The sequence below is a fragment of the Molossus molossus genome, unplaced genomic scaffold (genome assembly GCF_014108415.1).
Source record: "Molossus molossus isolate mMolMol1 unplaced genomic scaffold, mMolMol1.p scaffold_m16_p_9, whole genome shotgun sequence".
NCBI classification, from domain to species: domain Eukaryota; kingdom Metazoa; phylum Chordata; class Mammalia; order Chiroptera; family Molossidae; genus Molossus; species Molossus molossus.
Genome location: NW_023425403.1, coordinates 11,310,190 through 11,328,546, shown reverse-complemented (window position 1 = coordinate 11,328,546; position 18,357 = coordinate 11,310,190). Strand labels below are relative to the sequence as shown.

General features: G+C 35.8%; 1 protein-coding gene across 1 annotated transcript; it reads right to left on the bottom strand.

Moving 5' to 3' along the window:
• Window positions 1-4,064: 4,064 nt before the first annotated feature.
• Window positions 4,065-17,570, bottom strand: CUNH4orf47 (chromosome unknown C4orf47 homolog). Its single transcript, XM_036250528.1, has 7 exons — window positions 17,462-17,570; window positions 14,599-14,818; window positions 12,641-12,778; window positions 12,468-12,543; window positions 8,762-8,941; window positions 5,854-6,023; window positions 4,065-4,136 (listed from the first exon to the last, which is right to left on the bottom strand). The coding sequence occupies exons 1-7, from the start codon at window positions 17,559-17,561 to the stop codon at window positions 4,088-4,090; spliced, it is 933 nt and encodes a 310-aa protein (XP_036106421.1). The 5' UTR covers window positions 17,562-17,570; the 3' UTR covers window positions 4,065-4,087.
• Between the last annotated feature and the right edge of the window lie 787 nt (window positions 17,571-18,357).

The window sequence follows — 18,357 nt, the reverse complement described above, 5'->3', positions numbered from 1 at the left end:
TAGAAAGCATTTAAGATTCTTTTCGTCTACTGGGCACTAGTCAGAGAACAGTAGTAAGAATGAAATTTGTAAGATGAATACAATTTAATTTTTTAAGATTTGTATCCAATTTATTATATAGTGGAATTGTTAAGAGGTTTTGTTTTTAATAAAATGCATGTTATTTGATTTATATTACTTCTATACATTGTATATGCACAAAGCAATTTTGGGAGGGAGCAGGGTTGTTTTTTATTAATGATTATGTTTCTAAAGTACAATTAGCACTCCCACCTTAAAACAAATTCTTCTTTCTTCCCAGGAATTCCAAGTAAACTGTATCAATTCCTTCCACCCAAGATATGTAAATAAATTTCTAAAGTCAATGTTTCAAAATCCTTTGTCCAAGAACTTTTTTCCTACAAAATAATTTTAAGTTTGCTTTTACATATGATTACAATTACTTTGTGATTTATTAGAGTAGACTAGCCTTTTATTAGAAATTGAAATTAGATATAGATAGATATAGAGATCTAGAGATCGAGATCGAGATCGAGATCGAGATCGAGATCGAGATAGAGATCGAGATAGAGATAGAGATAGAGATAGAGATATAGAGATAGAGAGATATATAGATTTGATTGATATTGCCAAGAACTGCAAACAGTATGAGATTTCACCCAACTGGTAGGCTATTCAGTTAGCCTCATGGTTTCATGAGTTCTATTGGAAGACATGAGACAGCTGGGTCAGAGATAAAGGATGCTTGGTTACAGCAACAGCAGTAGCCAGAATATTAGCTTTTCTGCATTGGTTCTCCTAGCCCCAATTCCTATAAACAACATGAAAAGGGCCACAGCCAGTTATATTATAGGAGAGAGGTCTGAATTTAAGGAACCCAAATCTTTTATAAGTGCAGTAAGCATGCCTGCCCTTTGCTCTAGAAATGGAAACCTTTATTATATAGGTCAGTTAACATAGTTGGACCTGTGCCAGAAGAGACACTATATCTTCCAAGACTGCTTGGTATATAAACTTGTTGAATTTTATCGAATGCTTTTTGTGCACTTATTTGTGTTTTTTCCCTTTTAATCTGTTAATATTAATATTGATTAATTTTGAAACGTTATACCAACCTTGCTTTGCTAAAATAAACTCCACTACTAATGTATTATCTTTTTCATATACACTCCTGCATTCAATTTCATAATATTTGGTTAAGGATTTATTCCTTGTTCAGAAAGATATTGGTCTCTATATTATTTTCTTTTAATGTCTTTATCTGATTTTGGTACCAAGAAAATCTGGCTTCATAAAATGTGTTGGGAAATGTTCCCACCTCTTCTATTTTCTGAAAGGATTAGTGTAGGATTAGCATTATTGATATCTCTTTTCTAAATACGGAATTCACCAAATGGCCTTGAGTCTTCCAAGTGGGAAGGTTTTACATTACAAAATCAATTTCATGAATAGATATAGAACAATTCAGATTTTTTATTTATTCCTGAGCCAGTTTTGATCATTTGTTTGTTGAGAAATTTGTACATTTTATATAAATTCTCAAATGTATTGGCATAAGGTTGTCCATAATATTCCTTATTATCTTTGTAATATCCAGAGGACCTGTGGTGATGTCTTTAATTTCTGACATTGGTAATTTGGGGTTTCTCCTTTTTTCTTTATCAGTCTTGCTAGAGTTTAATCAACTTTATTGCTTTGTTCAAAAATAAGCCTCTAGCCCTGGCCGGTTTGGCTCAGCGGTTAGAGCGTCGGCCTGCGGTCCTGAGAGACCCGGGTTCGGTTCCCGCTAAGGGCACGTACCTCGGTTGCAGTTTGTCCCCGGCCCTGGTTGGGTTGTGCGGGTGGCAACCACTTGATGTGTTCCTTTCACATCGATGTTTCTCTCTCTCTCTGTTCCTCTCTCTCCCTCCCACTCTACCTGAACAAAAAATGGAAAAATGTCCTCGGATGAGGACAAAAAAAAAATAAGCCTCTAAAGAAGCAAGATAAGACTTCCAAAAAATATGATATGCTGCTGCTTAACTCTCCAGTTCCAGTTGGAGCTTCTTGTTAATCTAAATCTCTCTTCAAGTTAAGTCTTTCTTCAATGATCAGGTCATCCTCAATCTTTGTTTCAATTTTGAGCCTTAAATAGGTATGGTTGGATGATTCATAGCAGAAATTAATGGCTTCTAAGCCAGCTTACTTTTTCCATTATTCACTGATGGTGGACACAGAAAGCTACTCAAGTCGTACAGGCATCATAATGGGACAGTAGATAACTAGATGCCTGAGTTATCAGGAGACAGGATGCCAGCATCCATTAATTCTCAACTCCTCAAGTCTGAGTTTGGGGGAAAAAAAGTTGTTTCACAGGAAATTATCTAAAGTTGCATGTTCAAAATTAAAAGAAGGGTCAATAATGGTTTAAAAAATGGTCATCATAAATAAAGCACCCCTCAAATAAAATGTGTATGTATGTGTGTTCTTCTAGCATTTAAAAAAATCTTACTTTTTCTACACGCTTCACTCCCTATTACTGGTTTCCGCATTCCTTTTTCTGCACATTGACACAGCATATTTATGTAAAGTCTAACAACCTCTGCCATTGTCCTTCATATTCCCACCTGTGAATACGACAGGCGGTGTGCATTGCTCTGAGAGGCACATTAATACAAATGACAGCTAACAAAAGACAGAGGTAAAATGAACAATTATTTAGATCTTAATAAAATCTAAAATGATAAGCCTCTTACCTTAAAAGAATGTATATGTAAAGCTTGTTGGGTAACATCGATCAATGTATGCCTATATGAATTTTATGCGGTTGTGTGCTCCTGGTAGAACCACTCCTATTCTGAAGACAAATGTATTCCCCTTTGAGTTACATTATACCCTTGATGACGTCTTTAAGATGTTCATCCCACATTATACTTTGGATAAGAAATAAGAATTTTAAATATTCTTTTGGAAAAAAGTAAACAGTTGTGAGTCATGAACATTAAAAAATATAGATATTTGACAATAGCAAAAATGCTCTGTACCATCTGCAATCCCTTTAAAAGCCAGATATATTGTGGATTGACAGTTTCTCCCAACGGGATAGAAGTGGGTCCGAAGGAAGTACCGCAGCCTCCGCGCGTTCTACTCTGACTCCCAGCTCTGAGAAGCCGAGGACGCAGGACCTAAGAAACCACCATGAATCAAAAATAACTTCCCCATTACATTACATGAATAGATACTGTAAATTTCCCCCACCCCAAAATGACTGAGGACTATTGACAGAGACCCTCATTATAAATTATAATAAAATATTTAAATTGTATCTTTTAACAACAGATAGTTTTTAAAGTGATAGGGGCAAGTGAAGAAGAGAGAACTTGGGAAGCAGAGGGTAAGACGCATGGGGGGCCGGGGGCCGGGGGTGGGGGGAGGATGCTCCAGGAGAGGCAGCTTTGGACAACTACCGAGGGGACACCAAAGACAAACTTTGTCCACCTTGTAACTTTGCAATTTTTTAATAAGAGAATGAAGTAAAAGTGTGTTCCCCATTCTCCCTTCCCCCAACTCATCCTGGGGCTGCACTGGCTAATCTGATTCTTTACAGAGGCCATATAAACCGAGACATTTAGCTTACCATATAAAATGTGTACACATGGCTCTGGATCGATATCTATCTTGGATGAGAATGCTTTAACAGGCCATGACGCTTGGACAGCTATCAATACAGTTTCCACTTCCAGGAAGAAACAGCAAGTTAAGACTTTACTATGTACTTTCTACCCTCCAGCCCCCACACCCCACCCTCTACTCCACAACCCCGCAACTTTTTAACATTAGGAGTAAGAACTCTCAATTGACATACTACATAGCATGCCTAAACATTATATTCTCAGAAAGACATATCAGCAATCATATATTTAATTATTAGCAAATACTATTTATTCATTAGTAGTACTAAAACAAGAGTACTAGATGGTAGGATTAAATATCTTTTAAATGCTTGTGCTATCTGTTCCACAACATCTTATATATTTCTTCAAATAATTAGCACTTGATAATAAATTACTGTTGGTCAGGATTTAGAAAGCTATTTGTCTTCCAGATGTTAATAGGACTCTACTGAAGCAGTCTTGTAGTTCTTCACATTTAGTGCCCTAAAAGTAGAAAATAAATGTCCATTTAGTTTTATCGGTGTAAAAAATGTTTTACAATGAAAAGAAATTAATCCAAAACCAAATCTCCTCACCAAATTAAGAAGGTTCACATTATATAAATCAAATATACTTTAAAAATGTAATTTAAAAAGGAAAATTGGTTTTGGGGACCAATTTTAAATACTATGATCCAGAGGATTACTAGTTTTAAAATTAGAGTAAAAGAGCTTAAAGCTGATTTAGGATAATATTTGTGACAATGTGAAATGAAAGAGATTTTAATAAACTCTAAATTACCAAACAGAAGATAAACTTCTGATTTTTCAAAGTAGCAATCAGTTACTCTTTTCTGTCCAAACATTTACACTAGGGCCTATCACAGAACTTTCGCAGGTCTGTTCTCTGGGTAGGAAAGAACTCATGGAAAATTGCCCCCAGAATAGTATTCCTTGTAGACAACAGTTAAATTATATAGATATCGAGAAGCAATCTTACTTTTGTGATATAATAATAATATTAGTATTATAATCACTGTCTACAAGTAATAAAATGTACTGGTGTTTTTATAAAAGAAAGAATGTGAATTTGGTGTCCATCACCTAATCCACTGCATGATTTCATTGAAGTTAGAAATGTGTTAGTTTAATTGGCATTAAAGCTTTATCAATGAATCGACAGAAGTGAGTTCTTTCACTTACTTATGATCTTGCACACACAATGATGGACTGTCCTTTTCTAATGTATGTCCTGACAGAAATATATTCTTTCACTTATTTATAGTCTTGCAAGCATGCATGCGCGCATGGACACACACACACACACACACACACACACACACGGACGGATTGTCCTTTTCTGATGCATGTTCTGAGCTCCTGAAAAGAACTCAGTTTTCAGAGTGCTCCAAACCTGGGTAAAATTGAAGTTTTAAGATACTTTAATAATATACTTTTCCTCAAAGTTTTAGAAAGTGATGTTAGTAGCATTTTTAATTAACAAGAATATTTCCTGTTTTCATACAAGATTATTTCAAAGATAAGAACAGAAACTTTAAGTGTCATAAGGATTTGTCTGAGAGCTTGGAGCCCTACAACAAGAGTCAAAAACTCCCTGAGAAACAGACAATGTTAACATGTACAGCTAACTGAACTATAAATATCCAAATAGTTTCAAATGCCTCATAATAAGATGTTATAGATTTGCTTTAAAAATTATGGACAGCCCTGGCCAGTTTGGCTCAGCGGTTGGAGCGTCGGCCTGCGGTCCGGAGAGACCCGGGTTCGGTTCCCGCTAAGGGCACGTACCTCGGTTGCAGTTTGTCCCCGGCCCTGGTCGGTCGTGCGGGTGGCAGCCACTCGATGTGTCCCTTTCGCATCGATGTTTCTCTCTCTCCCTCTGTTCCTCTTTCTCCCTCCCACTCTACCTGAACAAAAAATGGAAAAATGTCCTCCGGTGAGGATTAAAAAAAAAAAAAAAAAAAAAATTATGGACAGAATAGTTGGTGCAGATAAATTAAGCTTTTCTAATTTGAGAATTTCAGAAGATGGGAGAAAACTTCTACAAGGGAAGGCAGGTTTATAAAAAGAGCTAAGATTTCTACAGTCACTCAAATTTGTCATTTTCAAAAGCATGTACAAAGAAAAGATATTATTTTGAAGAAAACTATAAGTTGAAACAATTGTTCTTGGTTTATGAACTACATGTAACATATTACTACCTTTTGACATTCAGAGTCATTATGCTTTTAACTGGTCTGCTTTTTGGTCCACCTGGTGGGTGGAAAATCGCAGCACCTTTGGTGGAAGTCTGTCTTGACAATTTAGCCGTGTAAGGGTCAGCAGAATGGGAAGGGTAAGGGTCAAATGTTCCTGCCTTCATTCCACCAGCCTACAAATAAAAATGAGACAATTTTATATGGTTTTGTAAAATGTTTCTTAAAAAAATTAGATTTTTTAATAAGTGCATACATATTTGTGTATTGTTTATGGAGTTGGTTTTACATTTAAAGAAAGTTGCCTATTCTGTTTAATTCACATACCAGCAAAGAGTCTCCCTACCACCAATTTTATGGGGTTAAGACACTGTAATTCTAAAAGTTCTTTATTAAAATACAAATGCACATAGGAAGATAATATTCTAAACTATTGTCAAGCATCACTATTTTAGGGAGAGTTGAACAGGTCAGACTATCATCTAGGTAGGGCGTGAGCCCATCACTGAGGGAATGAGATGGAGACCACATATATTTTGACAGAGAAAGGAGTTAAGAATATGAAAGAAGTGGAAGAAACGCAGACATTTTTGGAATACTCATTAGATTCAAGATTAAGGCAAGGACGGCCGCTATCGCTGGCCTCAGCAACTGGACGTGAGCATGACAGAGAGATATAAATACTGAAAAGGAGGGAGCAAAATTACTTGCAGAGGGTATAATCATGTAACTGAAAATCCAGAAAGAATCAACAGGATACCCATTAGAACATAAAGTTTAATGAAGCAGCCAGTTTTGTAAGGACAAATAATATGAGAAGTATGATGGGAAAAAAACTATTGACTGGAGCTTTAAGTAAGTGAGAATAAATATAAGATATATAAACCTATGTGAAGTAAAATATAATATTTTACAAGAGAAATTAAGGTTTTTACAAGTCATTTATTTCTAGATCAGAAGACTCAAATTATAAATATCCTAATATATCCCAAAATCTAAAGATTTTATAGCAAAATACCAAAAATTTTACTGCCCCAGAACTATATAAAATAATTCCAAAGTTCTAGAGAATATATATATATATTTATATGAGAACAGCCATATAATTTTTTTAAAGAAAAACAAGAAGAGACTAGACCACCCAATACTGAAATGTAATAGTAATACTCAAAAGTAGTTTGGTACCGGAAGAAATAAATATCAGTCAAATAGAATGGAAACTCAGGCCCTGGCCAGTTTGGCTCAGCGGTTAGAGCATCGGCCTGCGGTCCGGAGAGACCCGGGTTCGGTTCCCACTAAGGGCGCGTACTTCGGTTGCAGTTTGTCCCCGGCCCTGGTCGGTCGTGCGGGTAGCAGCCACTCGATGTGTCCCTTCACATCGATGTTTCTCTCTCTCTCTCCCTCCCACTCTATCTGTACAAAAAATGGAAAAGTATCCTCGGGTGAGGATGATAATAAAAAAAAAAAAAAAAAAAATAGAATGGAAACTCAGAAAAAAATTCTTTGAAAAATGGGAAATTTTATTTGACGAGTGGCATTTCAAAGCAGTGGTGTTAAAAATTATTCTATCAGTAATATTGGGAACAATAATACTTTTTAAAAAATATGAGTTTTACTTAGATCTAACTCACAACAAACTGCACCCTGTATTTTGACAGACATTACACCCCAAAACAACGAGCACAGTCAAGTTTCCTTCTGCCCGAAACACTGCCTTTTGAAAAACATAAAAGCTGGCTCCTTACTTCACTCTTCACCTCCAAATACCAGGGTGGGCAAAAGTAAGTTTATAGTTGTGAGTACACGAAACAGAGTTTATTCTTGTGTTATTTATTAATTATTGTATTGTTTTACATACAAACAACTGTAAAGCTACTTTTGCCCACCCTTATATATTTCAGATGAAGGTTTAAATGAAAAAAATAAGACTAGTAGAAGAAATCAAGACTGTATAGTTTTCTAATACTGGTGGTAAAAGTATAATGTCATAAAATTTAGCACAAAAACTGATGTTTGACTACATCAAATGACTAAATTTCTGAATAGCACAAAATACCATAATCAAAGTAAAACAATAAACTAAAAAAATTATTTTCAGCACAAATGAAAACAGAACAATATCCTTAACATACAAAAATATCTTACAAATCAATATGAAAAACACAAATAACCTAATAGAAAATCTGTAGGATAAATAAACAGGCAATTCACAGAAGAAAAACGAAGTGTAAAGTAAGGTTTATAAACTATAAGAAGTATTTTCTTTTTTTTTTTTTAATAAGTCTCCACCTGAGGATATTTTTCCATTTATCTTCAGATAGAGTGGGAGGGAGGGTGAGAGGGAGAGAAAAAGAGAGAGAGGAAGAGAGAAACACCAATGTGAGAGAGACACATCAACTGGTTGCCTCCCACAGGACCCCCACCAGGGCCCGGGACCAAATCGCAACCGAAATACATGCCCTTGACCAAAATTGAACCCGAGTCTTCGATCCCCAGGTCGATGCTCTAACCACTGAGCAAAACTGGCCAGGGCAGCCTTTTCATTTTTACTCAAACTTGTCAATTTCGGCGATGTGAGAGAGTTCATCTCAATCACTTCAAAAACTAAAAGATGGTCTGGCTTTTTATAATTTTGAGAAAAACTATACTTAAGATCTAGAGAGGCACTTAGAAAAATCAACTGTAAATTAAATATATTTGAACTGATTAAAAATTACTTCATTAAAAGAGCTTCCTTATTCCCATACACTAGCCATACTTTGTGACTTTTCATAATCTTATAAAGACTGGTTTCACTATTCTTGGCATGAATACAAACAAAAGTTGATGGTTTACACTGGTAATCACTTGACAGCAAGAGGCACCATTTCTTTAAAATGCTTAATATTTTTTCATTCTAAAATTTTTCACTTACCTTTTTACCTGGGGATGAGGGCTTAAAAGGGCTTGGAAATACTTCTTTCTTCTCTGTTTTTCTAATTGGTGGTAAAGGTTTGTCAACAAAATAAGGATTGATATCAAAATATTCTTTTGGGTAAAGATTTAACTTGAAAGGTGTCCCTTTGACTAAATGATGGTGTTGTTCATTCTCTTTCTGTAAATTAAAGAGTTTGAAATTATATAGCATAAATTACTCAAATTGATCATGTAGAGTTGAATCTTCTTTTAAATTTTAATATAAGCAAATAGATTTTTAATATATATATTGCTAGGCCCACATTTTTAAAACATTCCTTTGTTATGTTATTTTCATGATACAAAAGATACGCTTACTTGTGAACAAGAACAACTATGATTGTTCATTTTGGATATAAATTTATTTGAAGTATAGAGATCTCTTGATTACCTGAACAAATCTATATTAACTATCTGGGTGATATGATTAGTTAAAAAAAAAAACAAGATTGATCTTTAGTTCAAACCCTATCTCCTTCCTGCTTTTTAGCATTTCTTGGGGACTCTGGGGCCCTTTAATACCCCCCCCCCCACTGCCCCAGCATGTGTTATAAAGATTAAATGAGATCTGTGCATAAAGTACCTGGCATATGGTAGGCTCTTAATAAATGTTAGTTTTTACTTCTGAGAATGAGGAACACTTACTTTTTATACAGTAACATTTTGATATTACAATATTTGTAGCTACCTAGTGCTCAAGCAAATCAGTGTCATTTTTCCCCCTCCTACGCTGCAAACTTCTCTGTGAAACAATGCTAAGCATGAAAATTGCTGTTAGTAAAGTAGCAAAAATTTTCATGTTAGAAAATATAGATTCAAAAAGAAAACTGTAAAGTGAATATTGATATATTTTTTCACTTTCTTCAAATATGAAATCTGGTATTTCATCATTCAATAGAAAACTGAAAACATTTGATAAATGAAATCTAAACTAGTTAATCCAGGGGAGATTAATTTTCATTTCTAAGAACACTACTGTAACACTTCCAGAATTTTTTACTCTTTTTGGACTTCTTCTTGCTTTTGCTTGTCTTCTTCCTTTCTCCACTGTAGGAATCTCACCCCTTCTGAGTGATCTCCTCTCACCTCTCCCACACTACAATGGGACTGATCGTTTAACCATTCCGTTTATTCTTTGGGGCAATGTTTATCAGATTTTAGTTTCCATGGATCGCTTTATAATTTATTTAAATTACAAGTTACCAAGTTCCTCAGAGAGTTCTGATCCTGGTGGTCTACTGTAGGGCCTGTTAATCTGCAGTTTTAATAGTCATCCCAGGTGATTCTGAAGCAGGTTATCGTAAGGCAATGCTTTAAGGGTCTGAACATTGTATGTGTTCACCAACCTCTGCCCTAGAGTATTCAGTTAAGTACTGATCAGTACATATTTGTGAGGAAACTACTCAAATCCAAGCAAAGAACCTAAGAAGAGCAAAGGTAACGTTGTCCAGTTCTCACACAGAGCTAGGATGGGTGCTGTCCCATCAGCTGTGCTGGAAGCTATGATTCCCAGGCACTGGGGAGAGGACACAGAAAGGTCTTGCCTTGATAGTGAGGAACAGTTAGACCTAGATTGAGCACTGCTTCCATCCCACCAAATAATACTTAAAGGAAGATCTGAAAAACAAATCAAACTGCTTACAAGTAATTTAACTGCATCCCAGAACAATGCACAAGAGCATTTATGAGAATCCAAAAATATATAGCACTCAATAAGGTAAAAATGACAATACATGACATCCAGTTAAAAATTACCAGTAATGCAAAGAAGAAGAAAAAATATTACTCATACTAAGAAAAAAAATCAAAAACTGACATAGATATTAGAATTAGCAGAGGACATTAAAACAATAATTACAACCATAGTCCATACACTCATAAAGTTGAAATATGTAAGATATTTTTTAAAAATACGCAAATCAAACTTCTAGAGAGCAAAACCACAATGTATGAGATTTAAAATATATAGGATGGCATTAACAGCATATTGGACACTGCAGAATAGATTAGTGACCTTGAAGACAGAGCAATAGCAACTATTCAAAATGAAATACAGCGAAAGAAAAAAGAGAGTTTCAAAAAAAGAAGTGAACAGAGCATTGGGAAAGTATAGGACAAATTCAAGAGGCCTAATGCACATGTAATTGGAGTCCCTGAGGAGAGGAGAGAGACAGAAAAAGGATCTTCATAAATAATAGCTGAAAATATTCTAAATTTAATGAAAACTATAAATCCACAGATCCAAGAAGCTCAATAAACCCAAAGCACAAGAAGCATGAGAAAAGCACACCAGGGCACATCATACTCAAATGGCTCAAATGAGTGATCAAGGAAATCTTAAACGTTGGCAGAGGAAAGAAAAGACAGTACATACAGAAGAACAAAAATTAGCATGACAGCAGATACCTTGTCAGAAATGATTCAAGCAAGAATACAATGAAAGAATCTCTAAAATTCTAAAAGAAAAATCAACAGTATATTTTTAAAATTATTTTCAGAATGAATTTTGGGAAATACAGGGATATCAGATTTATCACCTATGAATATTGTCTGAAATTAAGAACAAAAGAGCTCTACTGTAAGGAGAGAAAATTATCTTATACCCATAAAGTTTAGGGTGGAAGACTAATTACTAAGCCTTTGGTAAAATTGCCTTGTATTTATTTCTATATTACATATTATTATTACTTCTACAGATGAAAAGTAGTTTATATGTAATTTTATATAATCTGAATAATCCATACATAGAAACAGAGATGCTTATTTTCAAATAACCAAAGTTTCTGCCCAATTTAATGGAAAACTTTTCCTGGTTCCTCTATTCTTTCGCATGTAGGCATTCTCCACATAAATGAATATGTTTCATTATAAGTCAAATATTGTAGGGAGTGTAAAAGGCATATGCCAGTACACTTCCGTTTTTATTTCTGCCATTTAATGAAGTAAGTTGTTTTCTACATCCTTTCACTCTCTCTTCTGTAGGTATTCATTCTCTACTTCTACTTTCCCGCTTTTTTCCATCGCTCCTCCATTCCATTCACTCAGCATAATGGCTTGATCAGCCCCAAAGTACTCCCACTACTTGGTTAGGCACAAGGTATTAGGATGTAGGGGGAACATGGCTAAGGGCTATGATATGATTCTTCTACTCAAAATAGAATGTAGTTGATCAGGCCAAGTTCACATAAGTCTCATAGCTAGTTTAGAGAGATGTAAGATAGATGTGCTAAACTAGAGCAGCAGATAAAAGCTCATCCTTGGAAGGACTGAGAGGATCTATAGTAAGATGTGGAAATCTAGTATCAAAATGTAAAATTATGCCTGGCTGCTGTGGCTCAGTGGTTGAGTGTCAACCTATGTACCTAGAGGTTGCCGGCTGATTCCTGGTCAGGGCACATTCCCAGGTTGTGGGCCTGATGCCCAATAGGGGGCATGCAGGAGGTGGCCGATTGATGTTCTCTCTCATTGATGTTTTTATCTCTCCCTAACATCAATTTAAAAAATTTTTTTAATGTAAAGTTACTGCAATTCATAGACATCAGTCTGCAATTGCCCTAGTAATACAAATACGTAAAACAAAACAATCCATCATTAGATCACAAGTGAATTCTCTAAGTCAACTAAATGAGAAAGGGAAAACAAAAAGTTAAAATAGATTATTTTACCTTATAATTTAGTTTTGGTGCATCGTAGAAATCAGCAGAGTGTGAAAACTGTTTACCTATTGTAATATTTGCATAGCTAAGGAAAGAAAATAAGTAATAGTGACTTCAAAGTTCAGAAATTTTATCTTTTTAAGTTCAAAACAAATGATAGAAAAGTATTAAATATATCTTACCCATATCCAGTTCCTTTCTTTCCTGGGCTTGTGTATATATTCTTCCCAGGTGCTACATACTTTTCTCTGGGTTTTACCTGTGCACTGAAGAATGGGACTGGACCACCTATTGTTCCATAGTAGCTTCCTACTCCACATCTCACAGTTAAAAAACAAAACAGAGCAGGTTAAAATCGCTAATTTTATGTTATATATATTTTGTCACAACTTATTTTTAAAATGATTGAAAAAGGAGCAAAAAATATGCAATGGAATTGACTTGCTTTGGTAAAAAAAAAAAAAAATTGTTAGTTGTTAATCTATTCCCCCCTTTTTTTAATCCTCACCAGAGGATATTTATCTATTTATCTTTAGGTACAGTGGCAGGGAGGGGAAGAGAGAGAGAAACATCAACATGAGAGGGACACATCAACTGGTTGCCTCCTGTACAACCCCAACCAGGGCCAGGGATGAAAACCCAACCAAGGTATGTGGCCTTGACCAGAACTGAACCTGCAACTCATTGGTCCATGGGCCAATGCTCCAACCACTGACCCATACCAGCCAGGGCTGTTATGGTTATTTTAAATGTTCACATAAACAAAATTCGTAATCTCTAGGAACTTAAAATAGTTACCCTTAATTCAATTAACTATAACAATAAATAAAACTTTGTGTTTTTTAGATTTAGGTACATTATGGCAAATGAGCTAAAAAAATGGCCACCGTTCAACTCACTAGAAACTACACTTTCAAAACACATAAGTATGTTTCTACTTTGCTGATGGCAAAATGAATCTCATGATATTTTGCTGATTTTCTTTTTGGTTTATACTGATTACTTTATTATAGAAAAAAAAATTCACCAAATTAAAAAATTTTTAATGTTAAATTTCCTAAGCCCACAGTATATATTTAATCATTAAACCATTTACCAGATGATACTTTATTTTAATAAATATTATCTTTAAGATTTTCACAATAAAAGGACAACTAAAGTTGGTAACAGTCATAATTTCTAATTTTCAAGTTATCAATGAAGAAATAAAATTTAATAATCAGAAAATGGTCTCCAAGACAAATGAAACCTTATCAAAACTTGGCATTGTTTATACATAGGAATTAAAATTTTTAAAAACTAGAAAGATACCAAAATTTATTACTTATTAACTCTGGCCTACAAATAAAGGTTCCATTAGAAGAAGATACTCATTTTCATTGTCATTTATGAATATATAGCATAAAATAAAATATAAGGAAATAAAGCAATGATGTTGCAGGTAAAAGGTCAATTGTGCACAGCATAATCTAAGTAGAATGTGATTTAATGCAACCATTGAACTATAATAACAGAAAAGAAGAAATTCCCCACTCTTAAATATTATAAAACTCAGCTATATAATATGATATAACATAGGCTATATGATCCTATTTGTTTAATGATTTAAAGTTAATAAATCTTGGGTGGGGGTGGGTTGGGAGAGGTGATATGTCATTAACATTAACATTGCAATGAGGAATGAAGCATGATTTCTGTTTAAATATAACTGTCCCCAGTTAAGATGAAATAACCAAAGGATTATACTTGAAAAAATGAATCATAGCCCTGGTCGGTTTGGCACAGCGGTTAGAGTGTCGGCCTGCGGTCCAGAGAGACCCGGGTTTGGTTCCCGCTAAGGGCATGTACCACGGTTGCAGTTTGTCCCCAGCCCTGGTTGGGTCGTGGGTGGCAGCCACTCGATGTGTCCCTTTCATGTCGATGTTTCTCTCTCTCTCTCTCTCTCTCTCTCTCTCTCTCTCTCTCTTCCTCTCTCCCTCCCACTCTATCTGAACAAAAAATGGAAAAAAATGTCCTCGGGTGAGGATTAAAAAAAAAAAAGAAGAATCATATATAAGTCAGTCCTGTGGAAAAACCAACAGTTAGGGCTAGAGGAGAGAAAGTTGCAGATGTATTTAAGACTTTCCCCCCAAACACTTACGGTTTTTTATCTCCACTGCTAGGGAAGAAAGCATTGCCTAGATTTTTTTTGGCTTCTTCCATCATATGCCGTCTCCTCACTTGGTTTAGATTTACATAGCCTTCACCTTCAAAAATCCTCACAAACTGGGGATCAAAATAACCTGCCTGGAGATTGGACATTTCTTTGGATCCCCCAGGTAGCATCTGTTTATTTTTGCTTGCAGCTTCATTAAAGGGCCCTTTAAAAATAAATTAGAAATATCATAGTTTTGAGCTCACTAATAATTAAAGAACAGAAAATTTTCAAAATGAGATATGGTCCAGTAAATTGTGAGACCTATACCTGTTTTAAATGTTCACTGAAAGCTCTGTGTGAAAAGCTATGTCGACAATAAGACCTAAGAGGGTTACATTAAAATATTTGAATAATTAGATTAAGGCCCTGGTTATCGACTGTGAATTTCAGAGCTGGATGGGCCCTTAGAGATGTGTGAGATGTCAGTGTGTGTGTGTAGGTTGAAGAGGAGGGTGTTCCACACACAGACTCAAGCAATTTCCCTGCGATCGTACCAGAGCAGCGACTCCCCCTCCTGGGAGCACACCCACACCTTTCCCCTCTCCCTTCCCCTTTCTTCCCCCACAGGCTTGCATCTACTCTAAGGGACCCCCAGGAGGCTTATAACCAGGGCAGCGATGGGCAATAGCAGTTCTTCCTGGACAAAGGCCCTGAACCTGTCCCCAAGGCCCCCTTTTTTCTAACTTCTTAGTGAGCCAAAGCAGCCCAGTCTAGGTTCATTTCCCCACCTGGTCCCTTTCCTGTTAGCCTAGGCCCTTCTTTGTTTCACTGTCCCCAGCTTTAATACATGTCCTAAAATTAAAAACAAAAAAAAGACACCTGAATGTCTTTATCCACTAAAGGACATGAACAAGAATGTTCACAATAATTTCACATAATAGTCAAAAACAAGAAATATTTCAAACGTCCATCATCAGGAGAACAGATAAATAAATTGTGGTATATTTCTACAATGAAATACTAGTAGCTCTGTAACTTTTTAAAAGACTGTTTTTATGAATATTTAGAACTTCTTTTACAATTTGGATTAATTTGGGAAGTTCTTTCATAATTGCAAACAATCCTTAAATCAACTGGTTATTTAAGTGTGATTTTGTATCCTTGATTTTTTTTTACTTAAATTTTTGAAAAGTAATATATTCACATGGTTCCAAATGCAACAGTATAAATATTTTTATAATAAATCTTCATCCCACACCTGGCCACTCAGTTCCTCTCCCACAGGCAATTGTGATATTAAATTGTTTCCCAAAGACTGTTTAAGTATGTTCCAATAAATATTTTCAAATATATCCTCTATTTTTAAACTTTTAAAACAAATTTTTTTTCTTTATTGATTTTAGAGAGAGAGAAAGGGAGAGGAAGAGAGAGATAGAAACATTGATGAGAGAGACATCGATTGGCCGCCTCCTGCATGCTCCCCACTGGAGATTGGGCCCACAACCTGGGCATGTGCCCTGACCGGAAATCAAACCAGCAACCTCTTGGTGCGTGGATTGATGCTCAATCACTGAGCCACACTGGGTGGGCTATTCTCTATTTTTAACGCTAAGCATACTATACTTAATTTTTTATTTAATAACATATCTTGGCCCTGGCCGGTTTGGCTCAGCGGTTAGAGCATTGGCCTGTGGTCCAGGGAGACCCGGGTTCGGTTCCTGCTAAGGGCACGTACCTCAGTTGCAGTTTGTCCCTGGCCCTGGTTGGTCGTGCGGGTGGCAGCCACTCAATGTGTCCCTTTCGCATCGATGTTTCTCTCTCTCTGTCTCTCCCTCTCTCTCCCTCCCACTCTATCTGAACAGAAAATGGAAAAAAAAAACAAAAAAAAACCTTGGAGGTGTTTCATATCAGTGTATTCTTTTTTATTGTTACACAGAGGTCACTGATTAGCCAAAAATTTAACTGAAACATTTTAAATGATTATTTACTTTAGCTCTTATTTATAACTCATCTAAAAATCCCTCAGCTATTTATTTTCATTTAACTTTTCAAGAAGGGATCGTGGATGGCCTTTTCAGGTGCAAATGTAAATGCTATTTACATAGCAGAATATCCCATTTAAGGGGGGAAAAAAAGCTAAAATCAAAATATTCTGGGAGAAAACCACCATGAACCCTTGGAAAGATGTAAAATTACTTATGAGGAGAATATATAAAGATAGGATAGTGCAATAAAATGAGCTTCCTGCTCTTATAAAATAAAATTCTCTTAACTCTATTGATATTTCATAAGTTTATTCAACTTTAGAACTAATGCTCTAAAATACGGGCCATTAAAAATATCATTTAGGCCCCAGCCAGGTAGCTCAGTTGGTTAGATGATAATCTGGACATGCCAAGGTTGTGGGTTCAATTGCCAGTCAGGGCATATACAAGAATCAACTAATGAACACATAAATAAGTGGAACAACAAATCAATCTCTCTCTCTCTCATCAATCAATAAACTTTTTTTTTAATTTATCCTTACCCGAGGACATTTTTTTCCATTTTTTGCACAGATAGAGTGGGAGGGAGAGAGAGGAAGAGAGAGAGAAAGAGAAACATCGATGTGAAAGGGACACATCGAGTGGTTGCCACCCGCACGACCAACCAGGGCCGGGGACAAACTGCAACCGAGGCACATGCCCTTAGCGGGAACCGAACCCGGGTCTCTTCGAACCGCAGGTCGACGCTCTAACTGCTGAGCCAAACCGGCCAGGGCTCAATAAACTTTTTAAAGCAATATTATTTAATGATAATATTAAATACAAATTTTCATACAGAAAATATCTATGATTAGGCTGTAAGGGAAACCAAATATACTTACGATTAAATTGTGTCACATATTTATCACCAACAGTTACATAGTTCATCTCACTGAAGAGGCCGATCCTCTCCATATCAGATTTTCCTCCTTCTGCAGGCATGGTTGCGTCTCCTGGATGTGTGCTCTATAGTGATGACTTGAAAAGGCTCCTTTGGGCTACTTCTATTATAACTCAATCCAACTCTATGATGAAAAATACAGGAGGGAATGTGATTACTAAACTTCAGTCTAAATTACTTTCTATTCTCTATAAAACAGTAGTCCCAAACTACGTGGGGAAAAAAATCTACTTTGTGGGGCTGAGGGAGGATGATGGGATTTAAAATTATTACCATAGACCCTTCCTTTGACTCTCCAGGTGAAATATCCATAAATTACAAAGTGTGTACAATAGCACTGTTGCGTGGCCATTCATCTGTTACACGTGATAGAATCATCACTGTATAGTGTGGTATAAATACTGTGCAAACAACATCCTTCGTTTGAGTGCAAGTTAGATTTAAACGTCATAATTAACTAAGTCAGGCATTTTCAGTTTAGATCAAATAATTTAAACATACTGCATTGTCCCTCGTATTGAAAATTATAACTTAGCTTTTCAGAATGCACAATACATACAGGCATTACCCTATAGTTCTTGAGTTTTTTCAAGTTTCGTGGAGGAGAAGACAGTTGTCTAGCCAAAATAAAAACAAGAAACAATAAAACAAACAAAAATCCACAAAGAATTTAAAGTATTTGTTAAAGGGTCAAGTGCAACTGAGATTTTCTTTTGAAATATCTCATTAGGCCCAGCCGGTGTGGCTCAATGGTTGAGCGTCCACCCATGCACCAAGAGGTCACTGGTTCGATTTCCAGTCAGGGCACGGGCCAAGTTGTGGGCCAAATCCCCAGTT